Source organism: Caloenas nicobarica, chromosome 11, assembly GCF_036013445.1.
Source record: "Caloenas nicobarica isolate bCalNic1 chromosome 11, bCalNic1.hap1, whole genome shotgun sequence".
Lineage (NCBI taxonomy): Eukaryota > Metazoa > Chordata > Aves > Columbiformes > Columbidae > Caloenas > Caloenas nicobarica.
The window spans coordinates 17,378,719-17,400,275 of NC_088255.1; the positions used below are offsets into that span (position 1 = coordinate 17,378,719).

General features: G+C 42.2%; 1 protein-coding gene across 1 annotated transcript in view; it reads left to right on the forward strand.

The window, feature by feature from the left end:
- FHIT (fragile histidine triad diadenosine triphosphatase) overlaps window positions 1-21,557 on the forward strand; it is a 555,478-nt gene that overhangs the window by 449,089 nt on the left and 84,832 nt on the right. The window contains exon 6 of the mRNA XM_065642808.1: window positions 21,096-21,164. Within this exon, the coding sequence (XP_065498880.1) occupies window positions 21,096-21,164 (69 nt within the window). The remainder of the gene's footprint in view (window positions 1-21,095; window positions 21,165-21,557) is intronic.

Consider the following 21,557-nt stretch of genomic DNA (forward strand, 5'->3'; position numbering starts at 1 on the left):
TTTGGAGGCTTCTTTTTCTGTAAGTGGGTTGATTAAGCTAAAGAGTATGGTGTGTGTTAATGAGGTGCTATCTTGCTCCTTCTATTAGGCTAGGGAGAAAACCATGGCTGGCAGTCGGATTTCCTCCGATACCCTCCATGTGTCTGTCAGTAATACGGCAGTAACGCAGGGATCCTAACACTGAAGAAACAGTACTAGGGCGTTTAGATTGGTTCAGCTTGTACATTTATGCTTTGAGGATACATAAAGAAAGGCATGAAAATTGAAAATTATTAGAGTTTTTGTTGGTTTCTTTTTGGATCAAAAGTGGAGAGCACAGGGTAATGGTCCTTACGAAGTGCAGATGGATCTACCGATCTTAGAAAAGTCTGTATCTAAGTATGGAATTCAAACACTATGGAAAAGCCCAGGAAGTGCTGAAATAAAAAAGTGTATCTTTTTGAAAATTCAGTGAGTTATGGAGTTGATAGGCCCAACTGTGTATGCTGCTGTTCAGTCTATGCCTGCAAGGAGTGTGTAAACAAGTGAGGTTTAGCAGGAATGAGCTTGCTTTCAATTGCTTGGCATGACTAAAAGCCACATCCTTTTTCTGATATGAATTACAAAATCTAAGTTGGCATAAAACAAAACTCTCCAGCTTTTATTTCAGTTACCAAACTGTATTTGTTTTCCTTTATGCTGTTGTTCTGCTCCGATTGTGCTGGTGATGATCTCGAGAGCATTTTCAATTGTGACTTTTTTTGCTGCTGTTTGATACCTTCTTAGTTCTTCAGACTATGAGGTAACATTTGCTTAATGCTTCTGAAGTCCTCCATCAAGTGGCTCTGCCTGCAACTACAAAAGTGATTCAGTCGAAGATTGCTTCACACTTGGCTTATTACAATTCTTTTTTCAAAAGGCCCCCTGTTTTTCTGTATCTCGCCCAAATGGGTGCTCATTTTACACTGCTGATTTTCGTGCTGCTCACGTGGTCCAAAGTTATTCGGTTACACTGTCCATTTAACTCAAGTCTAATTTCAACAGGCTGCAGTGGGCTTTTAACACCCACTAGATAACAGGAACACCCTACTTCTGTGTTCTCATTTCTGGGCATTTCCTGGAATTTGTTCTATTTGTGGTAATTGTTAAGTAGATGGTGCTCAAAGGTACAACAGAATTTCTCACAGAAAAGCATATGAAATCTTTGTAATTGGCACTAATGTTAGGCTTCTGGATTGGTTTTATACTTGTGGAAGGCAGGACCTACTGCAAAGGAGAGAGGTTTCTCTTCACTAGATGCCCAGGTCTTTCTGCTCTATAATTCTGCAAGGCAGTCAACAAAAGACAAACTCTTCCAGGAAAAAAAGCCTTCTATCCTCCAATGCCCATGTGAATGTTTCCAAGGCGTAATTCTGCAGCTTGCTCCTGGAATATCTCAGTGGTGACATTTCGCCCTGTTTCTGAGTGGCTGCTTAGGAATATGATGGTATAATAGTTCCCTGTTCAGCTGTCTGTATCCTGCCATGGTCTCCAGTGTTTGTTAAAGGAGTTCCCCATACCAAGTTGTTGCACATGTTTATTAGCACTATTTAACAGAGGTAAGAAACATAAAGATTGCTGATGGACATTTGTACAAAACAACCACCTTGTCCGTGCTCTTGCTGTCGCTGTTGGACCCTTCATCTTATAGCAGCTTTGCACATAGGTGAGAATTGCAATTACATGCCTCAGAAACACCTCCACAAAGTCAATCTTACACACTCTACCTATAAGCTCTCCATTGTATAAGCAGACACCCTTTGCACCTAAATAAATCTTGCCCACCTCTTGTATTTTCTGTGAAGTGGTCATAGTATTGCTCAAAAACATCACCTGTAACAGGAAAAGAAATCAATATGCTATCAATGCAATCGTTATTAGACTCAACTTCTTAAAGCTAGCATGAAATTAACTGAAACAAATCTGAAAGCCGAGAATTTGATGTTGGTGTCCTAAATCAAATTAAAATTGAGCTGGAATCGAGCACAGCATAAAATCTTATTTATATGAGTTACGTATTCAGTTAGATCTTATCTCATTAGTCTAATCTTACTTGATAGCACCTCAAAATTTCTAATTTTACCAAAAAAATCCAATGTTCTTATCTAATGAATATAGCAATTAAATATAATGCTATGTTTTGATTCATGGGATCATTTCATTAGAATTTACTGTGCTAGTATACTGGACATAAATCATTCTTGCCTGAGATGGGTAAACTATTACTTGATGTGCAAAAAGTTCTATGTTTAAAGAAAGTTAGAACTTTAAACTGGGAAGGATTAGGAAAAGGCAGAATTAAGACTGCCAGTGTAGCTTTAATTTCGAATATGAATGTGATACAGTCTTAAAGACTTGATCACGAGTTGCTACTTTATTCTGTGCACAGGGTGGACAAGATCAAGTGTTTATTTTTATCTGTATCGTTCAGTGTGCAGTTCCAGTGCTTAGATGCTGTCCAGACTCTGCCCTGAATACAAGATTATTAATGTCCTCTAAGTTTTCATACAGTGCTTCTCAGCAGAGTATCTGAAAGTCTCTGAAGCGTTAATACATGTATTTTATCTTTTTAGTAATGCTCATTCTCTTTGGGTGCTAACTTAGCTTTAGAGCTTGATTTCTTCTGCATACTTAGCAACTTAAATGACAGATTTAGCTCATGGCTCTTAGAGACTACAGTTATACTTGTCATTGCTCAGGATTTCTGCAGACCAGGCCAGCGTGTTTCTTGTAGATGCCCAACTGTGGTGAACAACTGTGAGATGTTCTGGCTGAGGTGACTTTCCTAGCAGTACAAAATTGTGGCAGAGAAAAGGATAGGCTCAGTTCTGTGAAGTGGTGGTTGATTACCTTATCCATGGGTTTATATTTAACATTTTTCTTTTAACAGTCTTATGCATAATTTACTGTGCTTTCTCAAATGTCTCTGCCAGATAGAGCAAGGACCATATCACAGAAAGCCTCACTTAACCTCCATCTGCTGCTAGAACTCTCCCTTGAGCTTTGCATGTTATCAATCCTTTCTTAAAACAATGTTTTCACTGTTCTCGCTTTCAACTAAATGTTTTAACTGAAAATTAAGCATCTCTACTGTATTTCTTATCATCATGTAGACTGATGTATGTTTAATTTACCAAGGTAAATCTGGTGCACAGCCACTGGTGGTCCCGGTAGGCAGAGGCTCCTTGGAAGAGCCCCGTTACAAACACCCCCAGTCTGCACTACAGCTGTTGAACTGGATGCTGAATGGCCTGCAAGGCTTTCTTGAAAACCTGTTCATCCCTTGTGTGAGCACCTTGAGAACTTAATACTCTGCAGGATTGTCCCCACCAGTATCCCCTCTCTAGAGGTTTCTTCTTCTCTGCAAGGCGTCTCTAAGCCTGTTGCAGCCTCTGGCAATGCTCTTTTGCGGGCTGTTTTCAAGGGTTGATGGGCCTTCGATCTCTGTGAAAATGTTGTGTCTCGTGCTCTTTGGGAGGGCAGGATCCCTTTGGCTTGCTTTCCTGCCTAGCTGTGCTGCAGGGCCGTTGTTGGCTCAGAGGGAACTAAACTGAGGGGCACATTTTTTCTGTATTTCAAAGGACAGGAGGAGTACAGTTAAAATTTCCTTATCCACTCTGTAAAGAAGAAACTCCAGCATTGTACTTGAGAAGCCTTGGGATTAAATGATATCATTTAAGAACTCATTAGCCTGTCTTTCAAGTGTATGCACTTTGGGGAATAATCATCTTTCTTCTCCTGCTTGCCTTTGAGTTGCACATGTGTCATATCTCTCATGCCTAGGAACTACAGCTTTATGGCAGTTTGGATTGGATAAAGCCCCCCTAGCTTTGAAATGTTAAATCCTTCAATTAGTTTGACTTGAAGACTAAAGGCCAAACATTTCAAATGTGGGCACCTGAAGTCGACAGGAGCTGCAGGCATTCATCACCTCTGAAAATCAAACCAATCATGTAGGCAGCTAAATTCAGATGCAGGTACCTTGCTTTTGCCAGCCCAGTTTAATCACCCAAGCCTGTATTATTACTCTGGATTGTATGGTCTTTCACTAGCTCTTTGCACTTCTCTTGTGTTTTCCATTTCCCTCCAGGCAAAATTTATGGAATTTATGTTTAGATGTTTGTGTTATTAAGTCCTCTTGACTCTCACAGCAAGTTGCTCCCTGAAAAACGGATCCCACTTACTGTGCTAAAAGCACCTATTAGGTTCGGCAGTCTAAAGCAAAAGCAGACCCTAAGAAATTGATTAGAAAGGTCTATATTAACATACCAAAGATAAATGCTAGTCTTGTCTTGTCCAGGTGGACCTGTGGCCTGTTTTGCTGGTTTTAGCCACTATCCCTCCAAGTTGTGCTCTCTGACTGTCACCCATGCATGTCCCCGATCAGGATGGTCAAAAAAATTCTGCCTTTCAACACCTGCACCTCCGAATGTATTTGGGCACCACAAAAACTATTACCCTTCTCATAAGTTTTGAGTTACTATATGCTTTTGAAGGAGATAAGGGATCAAGTGAGAGATGTGTAATTTGGACACCTGCTTTTAACTGCCTATACACATGGAAGGAATTGATTTCTTTAACTAATTTTCTGAGTGAAGTACCAGAACAAGTATGGACAAATCAGCAACAGTGACTTGTGCAGATTTAGATGTTTACTGATACAGCTGCCCAAAGAAGTAATTCCATGAGCAAAAATAATTTTTAGATATTTGTATTCATAAGATGAAAAGCCTCTGAAAGAATGTAACAACTCTGGGACTAAACTGCCTTTCCATTGCCATAATCTTCTGTTTCTCCTGATTGTGAATGCTGAAAGTCTGCTCTGCTTCCCCAGAGCCCTGATACAAAATTCATTGTCAGAACTGGAAAGTCGGAAAGCTAGCAAAGAGAAAACCCCAAACAAACAAAACTCTCAAACCCCCAAACAAGGAAAGGAGATCTCTTAATTACAGTTGCACCCTAAACAGATGTTAACAAGTCTATTTAGACCTTTCTAGACTGTAATCTGCTGCTGGCCTCCTGTCCTCATCTAACTTGGCGTTTCCCTGATCAGCTAATTCTGCCCTGATTAGCATTGCAGAAATGCACAGGTTTTGTCAAACAGCTTCAGAAGCTGTTTTGAAATACCCATTTGGGTGGCCGGGTTTTTGTGAGCTGCAGATTACAAAGGATAGTTTCCCAGCCTACTCTATTATATTTATTCTGGCTTTGATTCAGTGTGAGAAACAATTCATGACACTGAGATGCAGCAGCTGGACGGAGCTCACGGGGCTGCATCACCGCGGGTTGGATGGTCCCAGTCTGGCTCGTTATCCTGCTGCGGTACCAACGTCAGCCCCCTCCCGGTGTCCTCCTGCCTTGGTAGGAGAGTACCTGTTTCTCTGGGTGAACAACCTCTCTAAGAATTCAAAGCAGAGGTTTCTCTCCTGCGTCTCCCCACCTTACTCTTGTGGAGAGGGCAGGGATCCGGTTCTGTGCTTGGAGAAGTAGGAACTGGAGAGTTTTCTTCCTCATAGAAATGGCTGTCCCCTTAAAATGCCTGTTCAGCTGAGGATTTTGGTGTAACTGAATTCAGTGCAGTGTTTTTCCTTTGTAGAGAAAGAGGGTCCTGTTTTTTTTTTTTTTTTCCCAGGCCATATTTTGTATGTTGCTTCAACAAAGAACAGGCATCTTCTTTCCTTAGACTTCTGATGGACTGCTTCCTTTCTCATGCCTAAGAATGTGGAATATTTCATCCCTTTCTTCTGCTTATGCTCTCCTCGTGCCAGTATAAGTGTCTTTTATGTACCTTGTAGTATCGTGCGGTGCTTCCTCCACACTACCTGCTCAAAGGCGTCATTGCTCATGGCAGTTCTCCCTGGAGAATATATTCCTATCACCTGATAAGAACTTATTTTCCCAGAGATATCAAGGTTCTTTTAAATATATATTGGCCTTTGCTTCTTCTCTCCAGCAGTAACAAGAGAGTGTTTATTTGCTTGACTGAGTTTGATACAATATAGAGGTAAATGTTCCTAGCAGCTAAGTTACCAAAGTGGAAGTCTGCATAGCGCTATTTTTAAGCTTAAGTTTGGCTTCATTTTTCTTGTCTAGGATGAATGTCATGTGATGATACAAGATTTTGTGATAAACAAGCATGGTGGGATTGATACCTGTTTCTTTACAATTTTGTATAGATTGAACTAGAAAAGAATTCCCTGTGCAAAGAACCTTGACATGTCTCCAAAATAATCAAACCCAGAATTGCTTCTGAAGTGCCTAAATACCATTTGGAAAAGACATATAGGTAGAAGATTTCATGAAAGCTTAACATAGATAAAACAGGGTTTTCAGAACTGATTGGCAATAATGTAGGTGGCTAATTTCTTTCAAGTGTACTGAATGTTGAAGTGCTTTGAAAATCTCACAAGAAGTGTCAATGCCACAGTTACTGCTCATTGCAGAATGACTTTAGAAATTTGGCTTTAAATTTGGGTGTTTGAAGATCTGACCTAAGAGCAACAGTTACCAAAAAAGTAAATAGACTTATTTTGGCCTTATTTTTAGATGAGGTACCTAAAAGAAGGCTCTTAAGTGAGCATTTCTAATGTCTGAATTTGTGATTTAATTTTCAGAATATCACCTTGCTCTTAGTGGTTTTGCACACCCTAAGTTCTAAAATACAGGCTAGTTCAGTTTGTGTTGTTTAGGAAATTCTAATGGAATAGGCATAGCTCTATGGGCATAGCTTTCACCTCAGATTCCTCCACTGATTAAACATTTAAGCTGAAATTCAGATGTATTTTTTCTGTTTACAGTCTACACTGCAAGGTTTTGTATTTATTGTTTTCTTATTCTGCTGAGATGCCAAGAGACTGCCATGATGATCCACACAAGTGGGGTTCTGCTCACTTGACTGTGTCCAAATAAGAGCAACAAAGATCAAACTCATCCCTGATGCACCTCCTGGAAGTCAGGATCATTCTGCTGAGGAGAGAATATAGCTCGTTAGGTGTATCCCTACCCAACTCCTGCTGCTGTTTATAGAAGACTCAGAACTTCTGTATCCAGAATAGCATCCCAGGAGCGTCACTCTTCACCTTCTAGAAACCTGTCCTTAAGCGAAGATGATGTGATGTAGAAACTGCTTAGCTCTGAGCCACAGTCTTGCAGGTGGTTTTCTGGCAGGGGGGTGTAAGGCACCACTGAGATTCTGATGCTGAAGAGAGTAACAAGTGGTCAGGACCTCTTCAGTTCAGACCTTCGCTGCTGGTGGGCTGAAAGGAATGCAAAGGCTGATCTGGAGAGTGTTCAGATTCTTGGAGGGGACAGTATCCTATGTATCTGACCTGATTTGCTTATTCCCAGGCAGCCCATACCGCTCTCTGAACATCCCTTGTTAGGAGCACAGGCTACACCTGCTTCACTCTGTAGAACTCGCACTTTTTTTTGTTTCTTTTTAATGTGTAACTGGCCTGAAAGTTGGAGTGGCTAACTCTGCTAATTATATGAAACTCTTTAATATGATGCTGGAGGTGTTAAACAATTGTACCTGTATTAAATATGCTGTGCTTACGTAAATGCAGCACACAGATTGCAAGTTCAAAAATTTATCAGGCAGACTAATTATTTAAATGTGAGCTATAGGTTACATAAATAAATAGCTCTCCCTCAGTAAATGGCAAGGTGTCATGGTGTTAGCCACGTGGCTTGTAGCAGAGTAGAATTAATGTTAACACTTCTGTAGCTTTCTTTCTCTGATTAGTAATTCTTTCGATGTTGACAGATGATCTGAATTTATGAAAGTTTTGCCTGCCCTCTAGGTCTCTATTTCGTATTCCTTGTGCATTGCAGCCTGCTTTTGACTCTGGCAGCGATGCTGGATACTAAAACCAGCAATAGCTCAGGCTCCCTGCTCAGCTTGGGGAGGGAGGCAGATCCAAACCAAACTGGGAGCTGCCCCTGGGGCAAGATCTCTGCTCCCCCGGCCCCGTAACCCAGTCCTTCAGTTGCAGAAGCAGCCCATTTGCAATTAGCAGCGTGTATTAATGTGTCATAGAGCAATGACATAGCATTGCAGATACCACAAAACAGGCAGATCAGTGTGGTGATGAATAAGAAATTTGCTACGGTGGGCTCCTTGCATTTTGCTGTTACACGTATGCTGCAGAAAAGATGCATGCGTGTTCACACAGAGGCACAAGGTGATAATATGCTGTCTGCAACTTTTTAGGATGCTTTTTGAGTGCAGAGTTATGAAAGCTCAGAAAATCCTATGTGAGAAAAGCTGTTCTAGGTAGTCAGAGAGTTTCGTTAAAGTTTCTTGCTGTTACTAGTTTTAAATTCACTTATGTCTGCCTCGGTTTCGTTTCTGAAGGCACCTGCTCTGCTGGTTTTCTGGCAGCAACGCTACAGAAAGTGGAGAATGTTAAGTGACAGGTTGCATATTCCTCCTTGGTCCCCTGGAAGTGGCTTTTTCCTCTAGTCGTGCTAATTTACGTGCAGCTTGCAAAACAAAACTTGAGCATGCATCTCCCAATTCCCACTCCTCCTCTAGGCACCAGCCTAATCGCCTGGTTTCCCAGAAGTGAAAACCAGGTGTTTCACTTACTCTTCACTCGAGGGGGAAGCTGCGGGCCTGATCCTGCAGCCCTCAGTGGCCGTTCTGGCAAACAGCAGGGAAGGTGCTCAGCACGCTGTGGAACGTGCTCTGCCGTTCGAGGCCTGGGCACTGCCGAACCCCTGGGCAGCGCTGCACCGGGGCTCCTGCCCGTCCACTTCGTGGTGGGTTTAGAAGGGGGAAACCTGCTTTCCTGGCAGTCATTCAGCAGCAATGTCTGCGTTAGGCCCACTGGAAGGAATTGGATCAACTCCGTTAGTGCAAGGGATTAAAAGAAGCCAGATGCTGTCTTAATGGACAAGCATAAGGCGAAGTTGCAAACTTGGCCTTTTGGGGAAATTGAAAGCAGTTTAGTTCAGGTTCAGCTTAGAGGGTTGAGATGGAAATTGCCTATTAGTCTCAAACCAGGCTGGCAGTGCACCCGCCCCGAGCTCGCAGATGTTCCATGCCTGCCGGGCAGAGCCGCGATGTCACCTGGGGTGACGCGGGGACACACGCTTCCCCTCGCAGCCTGGCTCAGGCTTGCGGAGCAGCACGAGCAGCAGCCCCGAGGTCACTGAGCTGCTGCCCCTGAGACCAGCTCTCAGACTGGTGCAAACGGGGCACGTCTGTACGATGTGAGGTCTGCTCGGTCCAAACCAGACTCTGCAGAACTGCTGGTTGCTCCTCATCCCTCCAGCACTGCAGGGGCAGGATTCGGTCACCTTAGCAACCCCTCAGCCAGCGCTTCTGGAGAACACATTGCACCAGGTTTAGGCCAACCAAATCCTTTTCCCAGCCCCCAGAGGAAGGGGAAAGAGGGAGGCAGGTTGTGAGCCTGAGTTATAAGCTGCTTTCAGCTCTGATCCCAGGACAGCGGATCAGTATGTCAAGGCCGATGATGGAACTGTGCTGTAACCCTTCACAGGTAACCTTTGTGTGCAGTGAAAACTGAGGTTGTTTTGCTGGTGCTTTTGTAGCTCAAAGAGACGGAACAGACACTAATAGAAGCTTCAGCTCCTTCTGCTTTTATGTGCCATCTAAAATTTTTTTTGTGAACAGAGCTGCTGGTGAATCATGAAAGCTGCTGTTAAGGTCCAGTTTCAAGCCTTGCATAAAGTTACACTGTTTAAAATTATTTAAATTCCTTCGCTACTAAATATTTCCTAGAAGCAGTTCGTTCGTTCGTTCTTTTGTTTTCTGGGCACTTCTTATATTGCCAAGGTGTTTAGCTGCAAACACAGAAGGCCATGCAAATAAGACCAAGCCAGCTGCACAGATTTTGCACTCTTTAATTAAGTTGTAGGGCTTCAAATGAATTTGGCTCCAGTTTCTGATGCTTCTATGCCCTATATTCTGTTCCAGTGTGGGTGTTAAATCATGCAGAAATGGAGCGTGACCTAACTTTCATGTCAGTTGATCTGACAGTAGCTGGTTTTGTGTAACTAATTTAAAGAGATTGATTGTCGGTTAATTACATTAATGAACTGAACCAACATGGGCACAGACCAAAGCTCAGCAGTCTCCTAAGCAGTCATTAAGAATAGGCATCTATCTTTTCACCTGCTTGTACAGCCTCCTGTTGGGTGGCAGAGTGTGTGGAATTGTAATTCTGAAGGTTAAATGACTTAGGGACGTAATCACAAACTGTTCACCTCTGCTACTCTTCTGCCCATATGGCCCTGGTAGTCACAGTCAAAGTCCATTTGGACGAAGTGTCTGTTGAAAGATCTCCAGGACAGCAAGTCTTGTGGTTTCATCTGGGTTCCTGGCAAACGCCAGCGTGTATTACAAATCCACAAAAGTTCCCTGGTTGAAAGGATTTTGTGGTTTTAAATAACTTTGAAAGAACAACTTTCCCAATTAGGGTGATTCGTGCTTACGAAGGTGAAAGTGTACTAGGCAGAACAGTTCACTCTTTTTTCTAGCCAGCTCATGAATATGGAGAAAGATTGATTCAATAATACATTTCTGTAATTAAATTGGTAAGTTAAAATGATAGAGTTCTTGTTTTAGCAGTCAATGGAAGATGCATTTCTGTGTGTTTATCGGTGCCGGCCTTGTAGCCATTTGCCACACTTAGGTGGGAGATGTGCAAATGTTGTATGCTGTGCAAGGGCTTACAAAAGAAGTACTTTAAAATGCTAATAAAAAGTTTGAGATAAGGACATTGGTACCTTTTCTAACCTGATTTCAAAATACTACACAGTGAATAAAGACTGTGGAATGCTTTTTTTTTTTTTTTAATTTTGAAGTTTGGGGACCTATTATTGTATATCCTTTGCCATTATTAGCACATTTACTTGATAGATTTCTACAAGTCATGAAGGACTTAACCTGAAGTTAGTAAGAGTGTTGCCACTGACTTGAGCAGAAAGGGAGGTAATGCAGGGTTGCATATTATGAAAAATGGCAAGAAAAATCCTGGTTACTTGGGAAATCAGCAATGAAAGTACATTTGTCCTGGTAGCCTGAGAGAAGTTTATTAGCTTGTATAGGTTGTTGTCGAAACCTTCAAAGGCAGCTTGTGTCGGTGCTGACACTGTGGCATTCTGCAAGGCCTGATCCCATAGCTGCTGAGACTGAGGAGTCCTCACAGGGATTTCAGTCACCTTTGGGTGGTGTCGTAGGTGTCCTGTGAAGTTTGATTTTCAAGGAGGCTGTTTACTTCCACAAAACCATTTTGTATCCGAAATTCAAGACTGTGTGTGGAAAGTAAGTCAAAGAAAAATAGGATTGACCGATAGTTGTATAGTCCATGTGAAAAAAATCTTCTTTGTTGATTCTCAGCTCCCTCACTGGATATACCATCAAAATGGTTTTAAATGACAAGGGAGGACACTTACTCCTGTGGGTTTTATGGGGACTGGTCCTGTTTCCCCATCATCCCAGAGGCTTTGGTAGACTGTTGAGGGGTGAGCAGCTGCACAAGGGATTTCAGGCTTTGGTTCATGACAGCTTAAAAATACTTTAAATGTGAGGTGAAGAAGTTGTGGAATGACACACATGCAAATGGTGTTTAATTATGGTTTTATCTAAGATCTTCTGTTTCAAGCTAATTGAAAGACAGAGGCCACTGCTGCAGGAGGAAAATATGAAAAGAAAACTATACTGAAACATAAAAGTGTTTCTGATCAAGTAAAATTCTGTTTCTGTTGAATGTTTTATTTTGTTCCAGTCACATAAATTACCATCTTTGAAATACTAAAACTCCCACAATCAGCTTTTTATAACAGAAAATAATTTACATTTAAAAGGTTTAACTGAAGCAGCTAAACCTCAGAGATGAATGTGCACATTCGGCAATAAAACAGAAAAACAGCCCACGTTTTGGAACCCATAAGCTGCTATATATAATTTTAATATTATAAATAACTAAATAGTCCAGTGAGTGCTATAGGTGTGCACAAAGATATTTGCTAGTTCTTGGGAAATGTATCCTTAAGGGTATAAAATGCCTCAGTACTGACACAGAGCCTTGGAAATATCCCTTAGCACTGATAGATACTGCAATGGAAAGCACCGTGGCTTGAATGCATTTCGTCCTCCACAGAAAGATATGAGGCTCACTCATGTTACCGTTGTCGTAGGACTTTTCTTTCTCCTTGCAGTAGCACCTCTCTTCCATCTTTAACTAATGAAAGAGGAGACAGGGACAGTATTTTAATTCTGTCCTTATCATCATCCTAGAAGAAGTTGCAACAGTTGTGTAAAAAGGCAGTAACCACAAAAATTAGAGAGAATTATTTCCCCCTCAGAATAAGAGTAACTGGTGGGTAAGGCTTGTCTTCCCCCTGCCACATCCATTCCTGATTTATGGTCTCTCATTTTCCTCCAATTCCCTGCCCCCTGCATTAAAGGGGGAGTGGGCCATTGCTGCTGGAATGCTCTTATTCCCTGCTAGTGGGGAGAAGATATATTTCATTTTTATATTTTCCTCAAATGTACTCAGACACGTGGAAGAAATATCTTACAGGTGTTTGTATCATTGCAGATACTCCAGAGAATTGAAAACCCTCTGTATTACAAGAATAATCTTGCCCTCAACCTCCGTGGTGCTGAGTCCTGCTGTTATTGGAGTCAGTGAGAAAATGGGTGGAAGTTTCAGTGAAATGGGGATGAGACCCTGGGTGTTAATCATGGAGCTGCAGAGCCGATGTTGTGGGAGAAGCTGTACACAATTTCATACATAACAGTGCTCTGTGCCCTCCGAGGGAGCTGGACCTTTCTTGACATTCTCAAGATTTGCCTGGGCGAGTTTGATCCTTACTCTTATTAATATCAGAAAGTAAATTAGCACTATATTTCCCTTCGTAACAGACCTTTTAGGGGTCTCCCATCCTTTTCATTTAGATGGGGTCTCTGAGGGAAAAACTCAGTAATAACACACTGGTGTGATAATTAGTAAGCACGCTCTACATAATTACAATGTTAGTATCTCAGGGGGGAAATGCAAGCTTGTGCTGTCCCTTTAACAGGACAATTTGATAATCCTCTTAGCATTTTCTCTTTTGGCTGATAATATTTCACAGAATTTTACTTTGTAAAATATTCCTAAAGGGAGGCTTAAGCAATAATGCACAGATTATGGAAATGACTCTCATTAAGTATAGGGAGAGACTTCAGCAAAGCCATGAACTGCTTCAAAACGTGTAACCCCCATTAGGAGCTTCATTTAAATGTTTATTCACAGAGCAGTAAATGTTTATTATAGAACATTTTATTGAAACATAAATTAAAGAACCCTAATTATACGTATCATAAGTGTTAAAACAATATGCATTTATCAAGACTTAACTAAAGATCAGAGGTGAGGGGAAACACAACTGCACTTTCATTTGCAACTCAGCAACGCCAAATTTGCACAATAATACCTGGGCGAAGTGACCCTGAGGGAAGGCAAAGGCACAGGACCTCAAGGTAGGTGCTCTTCGGCTGTCCCTAAATCGGCAGCACCTTCCTGAGCAGCTTCAGAGGCACCTTTGCTGGTTTGTGCATCAGCCTTAACATCTGTAAAATGGAAGCAATACTTTATACAGGGGCGGCAAGGGTTTAGGGTTGTTTTTGCAGTTCTTTGGTATTCAAGGGGTAGAAGACGCTGGTGCAGCAGTCTCCTCATCAAGGTCCTTGGTTGGACCAAGGTGTTGTTCTTCCTACTAATTCACACAGAGTAGTGGTTGATGCTCCTGCAGTTCTCCTGTCCCATCCACTGTAGGTGCTGGGAGGATGCAGCACTGGGTCATGGCAGATGAGAGGAGCTGGCGATGGTCCTTGGCCTGACCTTCCTACCACCATGTATCGACCTCCATCCCTAGAGTTGCGGACCAGGTCAGAGGTCAGGGAATATCAGTTCAGAAGCACCATCCCACTCTTATTTCCGTTTATTCATTTGCTGCCTTTCAGAGGATCTCATAGGAGGTGCCCAAGTTACATTTGGATCACCACTTCCAATAAACAGGCTAATTACCCTCATTATTGTGCCAGTTTTCTTGGATTTCAGGCTGAGGGGGAGAGGCTGGCAGTTCTCTTGTAAATGCTAAAGTTGCCGTCAGCTGTGGAAGTTATAACTGCAGATCTCAAGTGGGTTTAAAAATCTTTCTGTGCATGTTTTCGTTAGGTCTACATCCCTTTTCTAGCTCATCCACATCTCATTTCTTTAAAACTTTATAGCAGTTGCCAGATACATTATTTATTGAGGATGCTGAATCTGCACATTTCTCAATCTACGTGTTTGAAGATGTACTCTGCTGCAAGTCCCCTTCTTGGTTTGGTTTCTGATATATTTGGAAATTCTCTCCATTTTGTTGCTTTCTGAAGTATGTGTTCTCTGTGCTGAACAAGAAGCTTAATACTCACTTTTCCAGAGGCAACTCCATGGCACAAACATTGGTAGGGATCACTGCAAAGCTTTTTTTTTTTTTTCCTCCTAAGAGTATGTGTACAGTGCAGTGCCCTGCAGATGTACACAAATGGGGTGTGATAGGGTCCTCATGCTCTAACTTGGTAGCATCTGGACAGCCTATGTGGCCTCCTCTCCCAGAACTTGTTCCCCTGTTCTGTTTTCTTCTTTGCACCCTCTTTCTCCACGACGTTTTTGATTCACAGACTAAAAATTAAACCACTATCACCATTCTAGTGGTAGCTCCCACCCTTCCTGTTGTCTGGTGGCTCTTCTAGTCCATTCCCACCTATGTCTCTGATGTTTCCTCTACTGTCACCCTGGGCATTCTGAGACAGATGTGGATTTCCCTGTCCTTCCCTTCCAAAGTGTCCCTCTGTCCCCCTGCACATACTGCTCTCGAGTCTAGCAGTCTGTGCCACTCCTTTCCGTCCGTATCACATCCTTTCTGAGAATGGTAGAAAAGAAAGCTTCAGGTTTGTGTTTTAATAAACCAGAGCCAAAGCGAAGGCGTTACAAGAGCACCTTAGTCTGTGCAGCCTTCCTGGGTCTGGAGCAACCCTTACCCCAGGATGCCAGAGCTGCCATCTGGGTGCTGAGTGTCTGTATCTGTACAGCCTCGTGTGTGAGGTTTTAGTGAAGCTGGAAAGGCAAATGCTGATTCCTAGAAATGGGGCATTTTTGTAGGAAAGGAGGTTTTTCAAGTCATTTCCCACCATGTTTTAATATTTTATAAAAATTAAGTCTTGTAAAGTGGTCTGTCTTTGTGTAATGTATAACTTCTGGAAGTGTGAAAGAAAAAGTTGGCAATAATTTTAAGATCTGTGAAAACTGAGTATTTTAATTGACTGAAACTCTTTTATTTCCTAATGTTGGATAGGACTTTTTTTTTAAATTTATTTCTCCATCCTAACCTAAGTCAGCACTAGGAAAAATGTCAAGGACTCATAAACTCTTACTGAACAGAAATTGCTTTCTGGTGAGCATGTCTTTGCCAGGGCCTGCTAGTCAAGGGCCCTGGAAATCGGGTTTCAATGCCTTGAAAGAGCGATTGTATTGAATGTAGTGGTGTTTGGGTAATGCGATGTATTTTCGGGGCAGCAGAGGGAGTGCTTTCTTTTAATGAGCTATGGATATACAGGCAGGGCTTTCCATGGAATAATTTTGTAACAGGGATAATTGAGCAGTTAATCAAGAATAGCAAACAAGGGCTCCATGGAAGCCCAGTTTGTGGAGAGGACAAAATTGCCCTATTTTTCATGTGGCTATCTCAGTATTATGGTGGATTTTCTTTATCACCTGCTAACAGTCTTACTTAGAGAATGGTTATTAGTTTGGAATTTCTACAGCTAATCTGGTAGTTTAGAAGAAGCATTATCACAGCCTCCCGTAAGAAGCACCTTGCTCTATAATGGACAGAGACTTTGCAGCAAACAAGGCGTTATCTGCAAACCACCATCCTTTTTCCCAGTGAACTGGCTGATGGGCATCTCCTGGCCTTGCTGCCCACAGGTGCTAATGCCCTTCCACCTGCCTGAACACAACAGTGACAGGGACACTGGGATTTACTCTTCCTGGCCCTGATGTCCCTCCATGCCCCACGTCATGGCCTTTCCTGATCTTGCTGTACCGCCAGACCATGGAAGCCTGTGGCTGCAAAGCTCTGTGTCTGTAGAAAGAATGAAACGTAATGAGGGAAAGGATTAAGCTGCTGAAAGGCATCTGTTTTGCTGTGTGAAGGCACAGCGCAGCCACGTTCTGCTGTTGCAGGTGTGGGAGGAACAGCCCTTGCTCTGCAAACTTTTTGGCAGTTGCCTCATCCTCAAGGTTGCATGACCCACCGCCAGTTTTTATGCATTCATCCTATAGCAACATTTATTGCTAATAGACCCTGGGTGCGTGCTGAGAAGCTCTTGTACAGGCTATTATCTCCCTTTCTGTTGGAAGACGAGCTTTGTTGCTCTGCTAACCAGCACAGCAGCTGAGCGAACACAACATAATGTTCATGAATTATTGCGGGCAACGTCCATGTCCTCCCCAGTGGTGTGTGGCAGGGTCATCTGCTCTTCACTATTCTGGTCTACCTGGGAAAACTCTTTCAGTGTCTATTTTTGCCTAGTATTTTCACTTTACATCCAGTGCAGTGGTGACACATTGGTTATTCGACCATAATTCAGTATATAAAACCAGCCGTAACTAGGAACATTGCTTTCTGCTTGACCTTGAGTGCTGAAGCAAAACTCACCTGACCTGAATGGGTGTTTTTCCAACAAAACAGGCTCCAGCGTTTTTGGCTGACACTTTTGTGAGCATTTTGCAGCCCAGGTTCACTGGAAATTGGATTTAGATGTATAAATGCCTGTGTTGCTGCCAGATTTCAGTAGGGATGGGACGAGCGCGCTCCGGAGTGCCCGTCAGCAGCCCCATGCTCCCAAAGTCGTGGTGGGAACACCACGGGGCTGGGATGGAAGAGGTCAGAGACGGCACATACTGGCTTTGGCTCTTGGTTTCCTCATGGCACTATGGATTTGTTCCTTGGAGTATGTTTTCTAATTCTCTTGCCGTCCTGGGCATAAAGGTCTCAAAAAAACTTCTGTTAAGAGTGATTTTGCATCACTTGATAATCTTCACGATTAGGAGTTTCTCAGACTGAGATTTCATTTATAATGTGGTAGGCACTGTGAAGACACAGGGAGCTACAGTCCCAGCCCTATAAAACTGTCAGTCCAAGAATTTTAAATTTGAAGGTGCTATAAAATTCAGCTCCAACAGCTACCTTCCAGCTGCTATTGCCCTGGACATCCCCGGCAGGAAACTTTGTGCCCAGTGTCAAAAGCAACAGATGGGGCTCAGGCATCTTTGACCTACATGGGGACAAGTTGCTGTGTCCCTGTGTTGTCATATCCAGCATGTCCATCTCCTGTGATCACGTGGAGCTTTCTCCATTAGTGTCTGGCAAGAGGAGGGGATGGTAGTTCCACTCTAAGCAATGCAAATGTCTGTCTGCATTTTTTTCTACTCTGATGCAGGTGATATTGATTGGTCCATTAATGTAAACGTCTTGGCTTTGTTGCTTTTGTTGTATGTTGCTTTTCTTGCTTATTAATCAAAACAATGCAAAATGAGGGGAAAGCAATTTTTTAGGAAAAAAATGAAATACAATCAACAGCAATTGAATAGAACCTGCTGAAATGTGATGGGACTGTCTGCCACCCACCAGACATGAGGATACCCGCAATAACTGAGGAAAAAGTTGAAACTCTTTATTTTGACATTTTGTGAACACGTTGTTTGGATTTTTTTTTCTCTAAGCAGTGTTTTGAAAGAAGATTTGCCTAAATCTGTTTGTTAGGTTAAAAAAGAAAGTGCAGACAAATGTTTTGTCTGTATCTACTGACACATTTCAGTCAACTGCAACTGTCTTTTTTGGAACTGCAGTTTTTTGTCTTGCCTGGAAAGCAAAAAGGAAGGAAGCAACTTTAATTTGTGGGCACCTCGAAGTTATTTCTGCTGCCTCCAGTTGGGGAGACCTCCCTGTAGCCAGCAGCAGATGCAAACCAGAGGGACGTATATGTAATATCTGGGATGTAAATACTCCCACTGAACCAATTCACAGGTTGGAAATTGAGCTGGTGCTTAAGTGCCTTGGTGAATTGAGGCTTTAGGAATAACAAATAATACTAAGGAGCAAAAATGATCGGTTAAAAAACTCCTAATGAATCCAAATATCAGCATCCCCAAGTCGGGAAGGCCAGAAGCTGAAAGGCTGATTAGAGAAGGTGTGAAATCCCCTGTTTGGTGTGGCAGCCACTGCTCTGTTCTGCTTCCATCTCCTTGTGTTTTCTTGGTTAAGCTGAAGAGAAGGAAGCAACTTGAGTCACTACTGCCAATCCTGTTCGTTTCTATTACACAAACCGTAGGGAGAATACAAATATTTATTTATGTTCCATGCACGGAATTTAAAAATAAAAATCGGGATGTCTAGAAAAAATTACTGTCTTTTAAATTGATTGTAACCTCAAACCTTGGAAATACTCATTTGTTTTCTGATACGGTTGATGGATTTTGCTATGCAGCCCGGCATTGTGCTAGAACATAATGCATATAGTAAAGGTAACTCCTGAGAATGTCTCCACTGATGCCAAGTGGCCTATATGCTGTCATAAACAATTTTTTTTTTCTTTTTTTTTTTTTTCATGCTGATCACAAGAGCCCATTTTGGGTAGAAGATCCTATGAGGCTCATTCATTACCTGCTGTGCTGGTCTGTGCATCTGCAGTGCAGCGTCTCTGCACTGAGCTTTGGGCTCCATCCCTGTGTGCTGTCTGATGTTCCAAATTGTCTGGCTGGGTATCCAGATCTTCTCCTGTGCCCATCCTGGCACATACTGCCACAGAGATAAAAATTACTCTTAAAGGCGGCTGAACTTTTGGGAGGATAGCTGATAGATATTGATAGCTGATACTAGCCTGTATATGTATCATCAAGGGAAATTCCTGAAAATTGATATTTATAGCAAAACTGTCAATCCTTGTAGTAGAAGAGAAAGAAGCTGATTGGCAGATTCTTCTCTATTTTTATGAATAAATTTAAAATCAAACGACAGGTGCGACGCACCAGTGAAATTTTACAGTGCTACTGCAAACTTTAATCTTCAGTTTTATTTTCCTTGAAAGTCTGTCCAAAAGCAAAATTTCAGGCCTAGGGCTACTGAAGACCATCTTTAAAGTTGCCTTTTGATTTTGAGCAATACATCATGAGAGCAGTGATGTTCAGATTATACATGGCACTAATACATCAGAAGAGCACTATCGCTCTCATGATACATTAGTATAATACACTATCAGAACACTATCACTAATGTATTACTCAAAATCACAGTTTTTAACCCTCAAGAATCATCCTCATCTCTAGGCTGAATACACTGGATGCTGTGGATAATGATAAGAATAAGCAATCGCGTATTCAGTTTCTCTAGGGTAAGCTAAGGAAAAAAAAAGAGTGGTATTTAGAACATTTCATTAACTGAAATAACCTTGTGATTCCATTTTATTCACTGAGCAAATATTTTTATAGATTGAAGTTAATATAGGTGCATTCGAATTTTCTTACAATAGCCTAAGAAAATCTGTTTTGTTGTCGGATTTCATTGTAGACTTGTGCCAAGTTTTGAGAATGTTTCAATGAGGTGCATGAATTTCAACTGATTTCCACATCATCAGTTTGAGTCAGGAGCAAGCTATCTAAATTCTGTATAAAATATTTGCTACTGTTTCTGATGCATTTAAAAAAAAAGAAAAAAAAAAAGGATTTAGGCACCATCTAAAAAGATCTGGAGGTCCATAAATGTGATCTGTTACTCAAATTATTTGCTGTTTTTCTTCACTGAGGTGGTACATTTTTTTCTGAAGAATTATTCTCAGTTGTGTGTTGGGTTTGTTTTGTCTTGGTGGAGTTTTTTGGGGTTTTTGTTGGTTATTTGTTTTTTGTTTTCCTCAAAAGAGACTGAAAGAGAAAGGGGAAAAGATAAAAGGATGCTTTGCAATGTTGTAGCTGAACTTACTACAGAAAAGCAGATAGCTGAGCATTTGATTTCCTAGTAGAGTTTGAGTCGTGAGAATCTTGAATTACCTTTCCTACATGGTATGATGAGACTGTCATAATCTCTTAGAAAGAAAAAACAAGTAGTAACAGTAATGATACAATATCAAGTTGGCAAGGTGGCAAGTCATGTATTTGCTTATTTGTCCATATTTTTACTCCTTTTCCCCATATCTGACACATGACAAAACTATATTGTCCCTTAACTCCCTCACAAAGCCCAAAGCTGCCTGTGCAGCTCCTGCTCCTTAGCTCTGATACCCAGGTGATGGCCCTGCCACCAGGAGAGCGATGCTCATGCAAAACTAGGCTCATAATTCTTGTGTCTCACAGGTTTGGGGACACTTGGTGCACTGGAGCCCATGTCCCTGCAGGCGTCTTCCCCCAGCACGTGCAGCACATACCCACTGGGGGCTTCAGTCTGTTGTATTCAGGCAAAAACCTGGGAGGAAAAGCAAAACAGTAGCCTTTTTAATCTTTCAAAAGGCATTGTGTTAGCTGTGCTGAACAGCCTGACGCGTGTCCTTTTCTCACAGCCTTTCTGCCTGTGTGGTCTCTTCGTGTCCCATCGGTTCCTCAGCACAGGACTGAGCCCGGGGCTGCGCACACCTGCTGCGGCCATGTCCCATCACTGGCACCTTCTCGTTCTTGTCAGTTTTGAAGTCACAACACGCAGCTCCAAAGTACATTGTAATTTCAAAGCTGTGGCTAAATACATCGCCGACTGGCAAGTATGAATAATTCCACAGAGCCCCTAAACTTCCAGGCATTTCACTCTGAAGCTCATACAATACAGCAGAGCTGCTCTCTTGTGTTTTTCATCTTTTGTGTTCTCCAAAGAGTTGAGATACAGTTATGGAACGGGTTAATGTATTTTCCTCTGAAAATAATGCTGTGGGAGCCCGTGCATGGTTACTTGTATGTGTGGAGAATAATGCTGATAATCCAGAAAAAAGTCATGGGCTTGATAATCACCATTATTTTGTTTCATGTTTTCAGCATGTTCATGTCCACATCCTTCCAAGGAGGGCCGGAGACTTCAGCAGGAACGATGACGTCTACGAGGAGGTAAGGGCTGCACTCCATTTCTTGCTCAGAGTTGGTTTTGCTATTAGAAAATCACATTTATATAGGCCCTGCCTTGACTGGCGGTAGTTAATGGGATCTCTGCATTATATTGGTTGCAAAGAGCCTGTGATGGAACCGGGCCCTACACGGCGCTTTCCTTGTGAGCTCTGGGTCAAGCTGGGGTCACACAGGATCCCAAGGGAGGGCGCAGTCAATGTCTTTGGTACTTCAGTCTGTCACTGCACACAGAGCGAGGTGACATCTCTACCAATAGTTGTGTTCTCTTATTTTGAGGGCACGGGGAAAAAAGGTGACCATACAGTTAGCCTGGCAAGCAGGGAGCGTGTCCTACCCCAACTGTCAGCCTGGGGTGCCAAACCTCCCCCTTCCAGC